Below are 7,340 nucleotides of genomic sequence, written 5' to 3'. Positions count from 1 at the left end.
AGTTTGGGTGAAGTTGGACTCATGCTTAGGGATTAACTTTTGTTGAAATTTTAGAAAAATCCAATTCACCCCCCTCTTGGGCATCATGATCCTTTCAGACTGCATCCTTGCATCTTTGTGGGGAGTGTGCCGCAGTCAGAGGTGCGAAGGCGGGGCACTAATGGAGGCGACATGAGGAAGAGGGGAGCAGTTGCTGTGGTCGTATGGTTGGTGTGGTCGTATGGAAATAGAGCTGAAAGTTGGGTCGTGTCGTGCCGGCTCATTTTCCTTCGTGTCAAGCCGTACTTTGGGCTCTTATTTTACATGTTGTGTCGTACCGATACTAAATGGTCTGGCCCAAACTTTCAGGTTGGAAGGAGCGGTTCCTATGTGGTTGCAGGGTAGCGACCGTCGGGGGAGGGCAGGAAGGGAACAAAACTCCCACTTAGTAGGTGGAGAGAGATATCTGATTTGTTTTATATACAGTTAGTACTATAAGAAACTATCGTTACAAGGCCACTAAGATATATACATATGTAATAACCCTGTGGTATAAGATATATACATATGTAATAACCCTGTGGTCGTAGTGAGACTCATGGACGCATAAATTAAGTGTAATAAATTAGTGCCCATGCGCAGTAGCCTACAGGAACGTCTAGTTTTGGTTGGTGGGGTATTTATACCCACTCGACCAGCCACATTAAGTGTCTTGTTGTCCATATACACTTGTATTTATAGCTAGTGCATTGCAAGCCCCCAAAGCATAGTGAGGTGATTAGCAAAATCATAATCCCATGTTAGGACCTCATTAGTGCGCATGAAAGCCACCTAGAGCACACACCACATGCATTAGGATTTTTTTGGTCAAGTCAAAGTCTATAGCTTGTTACTCTTGGTGATCGGCATCACCTAGATGACTTGGTGGCGATTGAAGTTCAGTGATCACCCCGGAGGATTTATTGGTGACCCGACTCGGAGATTGTACGCGGTCGTGAGGGATCCACCGCGTCGGAGAGGCAAAGGATCATCCCATAGTGAGCACTTGGTTCTTGTGAGGACCAAGGGGGAGCGATACCCTTGCGCGGGTGCTCCAATGAGCACTAGGGAAGAGTGCCGACTCTTCGATACCTCGGGAAAAATTGGAGGAGTCTTCTTGTCCCTTCTTTACATTCCACATTTACTTTGAGCATATTACTTTGTGTATTTGCTTAGTTAGTATTTGTAATAATGACTTAGTATTGTTGTCTATCTCGCAGCATTTACTTATTGCTAGTAGTTTGGATGAAGTTGGGCTCATGCTTAAGGTTTAACTTTTGTTGAAATTTTAGAAAAGCACAATTCACCCCCACACGCACCTCTTGGGCATCGTGATCATTTCAGAGTGCATCCTTGCATCTTTGTGGGGAGTGCGCCGCAATCAGAGGTGCGAAGGCGGGGCACTAATGGAGGTGACGGGAGGAAGAGGGAAGCGGTTGGTGTGGTCGTATGGGAATAGAGCTAAAAGTGAGGCCGTGCCAGCTCATTTTCCTTCGTGTCAGACTGTGCTTTAGGCTCTTATTTTCATATCGTGTCGTGCCGTACCGACACTAAATGGCCCGGTCCAAACTTTCAGGTTGGAAGGAGCGGTTCCTATGTGGCGTGCAGGGTAGCGAGCGTCGCGAGGAGTGCAGGAAGGGAACAAAACTCCCATTTAGTAGGTGAAGAGAGATATATCTGATTTGTTTTATATACAGTTAGTACTATAAGAAACTATCGTTGCAAGGCCACTAAGATATATACATATGTAATAACCCTGTGGTCGTAGTGACTCATGGACGCATAAATTAAACCTAAAATATATAACTAACTATACAAACATGCATTTAGTCATGATATCCGCAACTAAGCCTGGGAATGGGTCATAATCCGATCCTAACCCCACTTTAATCCTAGAATACTAAGGATTAGATCCAGCCCTACTTGAATCCAAACTAATTTCGTGCAGCTCAATCCAAACTGATTTTAAAGCCTTTGCCACCCAACCCTGCCCCGATCCTTTCAAAATCCATGACAATATTACATTAGCAATCCAAGGGCCCCCACAAACATGCATGCACCACCACTAGCTTATTGAATTAGTATAATCCATGGGCTCACACATACATGGCCACCCATTGCAGAACGCAAGTCTACCAAAAATACAGACCGAAACAGAACTGACATCTTCTGATTTCCCAATCATCCAGGTTGCCGCTCTTAGCTTCTGGTGACGAGCCGGAACAAGATTCGCTCTTCAGGTCCATCTGACAGCAAACATCAATACGAGACTTAGGTTGTCTGAAACCACTTCTCCACATATCCATACCTTCAATTTAGAGACGGTTTGCAGAAATAATGCAGTAATTAATGCAGTAAATAATGCAGTAAATAATTCAGAAATAATGCAGTAAATAATGTCAGAAACAGATCTCGTATCCTAGCTGGATAGCAGGCAACGGTTCAGTAGTTCCCAAACAACTGCTTTGCAAAAATAATGCAGTAATTTTCTCCATTAGAGGTTGCAACAGATGCTCTAAGTAAACCTTGAATGTGCACAGATGAAGGAGAAGGTAAGTCACTTTGTTATCACTGAATCATCGATCTTGCTACACTCAACAACAGGCTATTCTACTAAACATCTGCTCATTGGACCTAAATCTGAAAATGGTGAATCATGAAATTGAGTTTGTATTAAAGAAATGGTGGTGAGCTACCTACAATTACTAATCCAATTATTTATAAAATCTGAATTACTCCACTATTGCAGTCTTGCTGCTCCAACAGTGAAAATGTTTCTAAAGAGATGAAACTTTGGTGATTAAGAAAATGAAAAATTATTGTTTTACCTACATCAAATTTCCCAATCATCTTCTTCATCATCTGAATCAAACATTCGCTTTCCTGTCATTGGTTCACCTACATGAATTAATGTAGATAATTCAAGTCATTGTCATGTAGTTCATTGTTGCCGATGTAAAGATAAGATAGAAGCAAAGTCTACTTTTATATGATAATTTACCTTCTTCTTCATCATTGAATCCAATCAACCAGTCTTTGGCACAGACTAAAGCTTCAAGTGTTTCAGGAGATAGTGATGTCCTATTTTTTCCAAGAATTCTACCAGCTGCACTAAAGGCAGATTCTGAGGATACCGTACTCACAGGAATAGCCAAAAAATCTCTAGCCATCAAAGACAATATTGGATAGGCATCTATGTTTTTCTTCCACCATCCTAAAACATTGAAGTTTTCATCCGGCTTGACAAGGATCCTAGGGTCCTCCAAGTAAGTATCCATTTCTGTTCGCTCTGGACGGGCATCCATATTTTGAGATGCAAATTGAGCAAATGCATGTTCCACCCTTCTTTTACCGCAGAGAGGTGAAGAAGTAAAAGTCTCACTTCTCATCTGATCCTCATGAGGAATAAAGACAGGCAAACTAGGACTCCTCATGATTTTCTCATACTCTAGGTAATATTTCTTCAAGTACCTTTTGAGCTCCCTCATCTTCACATCAACATTATCACCAACTGTGTAGAAATAAAACTTGACAAATTCGGTCTTCATTGATGGATCTAGAACAGCAGCTATGAGCAACACAATATTAGGATTTTCCCAATATTTTTGGAACTTAGCATACATAACATTTGCCATCTCATTAATGAGTTCATTTGAGTTCCAAGTCACATCAAGCAGCACACCTCGGATAACGAGCAACAACTTGAGAAAAAGATGAGCTGTGGGATGTCTATCCGCTGAGAATGCTTTGGTTGCATCACTAAACTCTTGTAGAAAACCATGAAGAGCTTCTGCCTTTGACCAATCTTCTTCAGTGGGACATTCATGATGTTGCTCTGTTGCATACCTATTAAGAGCAGCCTTATATTTTAGTGCTTCATTTAACATATCATAGGTTGCATTCCAACGATGTGGAACATCAAGAATCAGCCCTGATTTACTTTTAAGACCCAATGCTTGAACAATAGAATTGAAGATCTGCAAACGAGATGGTGTAGATGTCACGACCTTGATAATATCCCTCACGCTCCCGATTGCATTTGGAACGACTTTCAGTCCAGCTTGAACCATGATATTGAGCACATGAGAAGAACATCTCACATGGAGGTGTTCACCACTAAAAAACATCTGACTACCCAATGCATCTCGCATATCTTTCATTGCTCTATTGTTTACACTAGCATTATCCAATGTTAGAGTAAACAAATCCCCAACCAATCCCCACTCTAGCAAACAAGAGGTAATACCATCTTGCACAGCATAAGATGTATGAGGGAAGGAAATTTTCTTGAATGCAATGATCTTTTTGTGCAAATCAAAGTCTTCACTAATGAAATGTGCTGTTACACCAAGATAGCCAAGGTTTTGGTTAGAGGACCAAAGATCGGCAGTCAAACTAACATGGGATTTCAACTTCGTAAATTGGTCCATCAATTGCAACTTCTCCTCTTCATACAACAAAATGCAATCTGAACGGACAGTCTGTCGACCGACTAATCGAAAAGATGGTTGGCAGTAATTTATCATTTCTTTCCAGGATGGATCTTCACACTTTCGAAATGAAATCTCTGCGCTAAGGAAGTACTTGGCTATTAGACCTCGAAAGACTACAGGGTCGAAAACATGAGCCTCATCAGGTTTTGTTTTTTGGGTCGCTAAGAACCTTTGTCTCTCTTCTTGTGAAATTGCATGGCAATACGTAGAAATGTGCCTATTCAGATGAGTTGTACCTTTACCCGCAACAGAAGATAAGTGGGCCTTACAGTATTTGCAGATCGCCTTCTCTTTCCCATCTACTAGCTCTGAATCAACATAATCCCAAACTTTAGCCCTTCTTTTTGTTGATCTGCTTGACTGATCAGTTGAAATAACATCATCCATTTCTGGAGCTGATGAAACCCTCTCCATGGCTAGACTGCAAGATCACCAAATAAAAATTGTTACACAAGTTATAAGTGAGGCACACGCCTAGGAATATGGCCTAAAAATCACAACCAATTTACGTACGGGTAGGGTGCGTGAGATGATACCGAGCCTGCAGCAGGCAGAAACTACCGGTCATAACACATTCTTTTTCACTATTTATTATTGTTAATCGGGTGTAATGATGCCAGAGCCTGTGCTAGCTAGGAATCTGCGATACAGTAGTATACGATCGTGCCTGATAGAAGAGATAGATACTGCACCTCTGTGTAGGTGTTGTGCCGTGCAGTGGGCTAGTGATAGTGACATAGCCAGAATTTGGCATTAGCAATTGAATCGTGAAATACAAAACTTGCCATTAGCAAAGATGTTCCGTTTTCTTGGCAAAGATGGAGTTCGTTGGTGAGAGATGCTTATCCAAAACTTGCCATTAGCAATTGAATCGTGAAATACAAATCTCAACGGACCTGGGATTAAGCCAACTGGGAGGATCCGGGTGCAGCGGTAGCCAAGGTGCTCACGCCGACCAGTCCTAGGCTCCCAGCTGAATGCAGATCCGGAGAAGCCCCTGCGCGGAGCAAACTGGGAGGATCTGGGCGCGAGGCGGTCAGGAGAAAACTGCGCGGAATGCAGATCGCCGCAGATCCGCCGCGATTCTGGTGAGGGTGTTGGATCTAGCGCGCGGCTCCGATCGTCGCTTGCAGGATGAAGCGAGCGTCGCTTGCAGGATGAAGGGACACGGCGTGCTGCAGACGCTGGCGGGCCCCCTCGGCGCTCACCGCCGCTATTCGGACGAGCAAACCGTGGAGGAAGACGCTACAGCCTACAGGAACCACGGGTTGTGCCTTCTCACATGATCCATGGGATGTGCCCTTCACATGATCCAGCACACGATTGGGCCAGGTTTGATGATTGGCCCTTTAATGAAATGACTTGATCCAACTCTATCCTAATCAACAGGGAACAAAAAAGATCCAAAATTATCAACCCATGAATTTGGAGGCCCTTTATATCCATGAGTTTTTATGGCGGAAAATCCTGTTGAACACAACCGCACAAAGCACATAGACATCCGGCATCACTTTTTGAGAGACCACCAGCAAAAGGGAGATATCGAAGTGTTTCATGTTAGCACCGAGAACCAGCTAGCCGATATCTTCACCAAGCCTCTAGATGAGAAGACCTTTTGCAGGCTGCGTAGTGAGCTAAATGTCTTAGATTCGCGGAACTTGGATTGAATTGTAGCATACATGTGTTTATGTCTTTGATCATGTTCATTCTGCATTTTGTTGCTTATTGTGGTGCTCAAGTTGTACAAACATTCCCTAGGCCTCACAAGTCCTTGTGTAAGTGATGCACATATTTAGGGGGAGTTATGTTACAACTTGACCCCTTGAGACTAACCATATGCTTGAGTTTGCTTGATTTAGTCTCGAATGAGAATTGAAAGGGAAAAGGTGGACTTGGACCATGAAAGACTTCCACTGCACTCCGATGAGAGGGTAACTTATTCCAAGTTCATCTCATGAACTCTTATTGCCATTTACTCTTAATTGAAGATTTTTGTGAGGCAATGGGGTTATCGGGCCAAGATTTATCCCGTTTTGGTGCTTGATGCCAAAGGGGGAGAAAATAAAGGCCAAAGCGATAAATGGATCAGCTACCACTTGAGAAATTTTGAAAATAGTAAAATAGAGCTTTTTGTTTTTGTTTTGTCAAAACTCTTGCATTGTCTCTTTTGTCAAAAGTTGGCCTCTTGTGGGGAGATGTGTTGATTATGGGAAATAGGGGGAGTTTTTGAAATCCTTGATCAATCTCTTTTGGAATGACTCTCTTTATGCTTCAACATGTGTGTTTGACTTAGAGATAGAGATTTGAGTTTGATTTGCAAAAACAAACCAAGTGGTGGCAAAGGATGATCCATATATGCCAAAATTGAGTCAAAATAAATTTGAGTTTTATTTGAAGTGATATTGCACTTGTTCTAGTTGCTTTATGTTGTGTTGGCATAAATCACCAAAAAGGGGGAGATTGAAAGGGAAATGTGCCCTTGGGCCATTTCTAAGTATTTTGGTGATTGAGTGCCAACACAAGTGCTTAACTGTGAATTTATGCTCATGGATGGACAAAGTGCAAATCAAGAGTAAAGGTATGTTTCTAAGCCTTAGTACATTGGTTTTGTGTACTAATATACTTGTCTAATTGTTAGAAACAGAAAGAAGAAGAAAAGACAAGAGGTGAAAAAGGCTTGGCTGTGTATAGCCAAGACTCAGCTCAGTCTGGCACACCGGACTGTCCGGTGGTGCACCGGACAGTGTCCGGTGCGCCAGGCTGACTCGGCGTGAAGTGGCCGCTCTCGGGAATTCGCCGACGGCGTACGGCTAAAATTCACCGGACTGT

At 42.7% G+C, this 7,340-nt stretch overlaps 1 protein-coding gene across 3 annotated transcripts; it reads right to left on the bottom strand.

Annotated features, from left to right (window-relative positions):
• Positions 1 to 2,541: 2,541 nt before the first annotated feature.
• LOC103635982 (uncharacterized) lies at positions 2,542 to 4,929 on the bottom strand. Of its 3 annotated transcripts, XM_008658344.2 has the most exons (4): positions 4,781 to 4,925; positions 3,020 to 3,124; positions 2,851 to 2,916; positions 2,542 to 2,658 (listed from the first exon to the last, which is right to left on the bottom strand). In XM_008658344.2, the coding sequence occupies exons 1-3, from the start codon at positions 4,923 to 4,925 to the stop codon at positions 2,852 to 2,854; spliced, it is 315 nt and encodes a 104-aa protein (XP_008656566.1). In that variant the 3' UTR covers positions 2,542 to 2,658; position 2,851. The 3 variants fall into 3 exon arrangements, with proteins under 3 accessions (XP_008656566.1, XP_035817712.1, XP_035817711.1); XM_035961819.1 differs by having other exon boundaries at positions 2,847 to 2,916; positions 3,020 to 4,929; XM_035961818.1 differs by having other exon boundaries at positions 3,020 to 4,929.
• Positions 4,930 to 7,340: the final 2,411 nt, after the last annotated feature.

This window comes from Zea mays, chromosome 8, assembly GCF_902167145.1.
Source record: "Zea mays cultivar B73 chromosome 8, Zm-B73-REFERENCE-NAM-5.0, whole genome shotgun sequence".
Lineage (NCBI taxonomy): Eukaryota > Viridiplantae > Streptophyta > Magnoliopsida > Poales > Poaceae > Zea > Zea mays.
This window is presented reverse-complemented; position numbering and strand designations above follow the sequence as displayed.

Bases quoted from the DNA above. Each gene is read 5' to 3' on its own strand.
- LOC103635982 (XM_035961819.1), bottom strand. From the start codon at position 4,925: ATGGAGAGGGTTTCATCAGCTCCAGAAATGGATGATGTTATTTCAACT. The intron at 2,917-3,019 runs GTAAATTATCAT...TAATTCATGTAG, and splicing joins ATTCAATGATGAAGAAGAAG to GTGAACCAATGACAGGAAAG.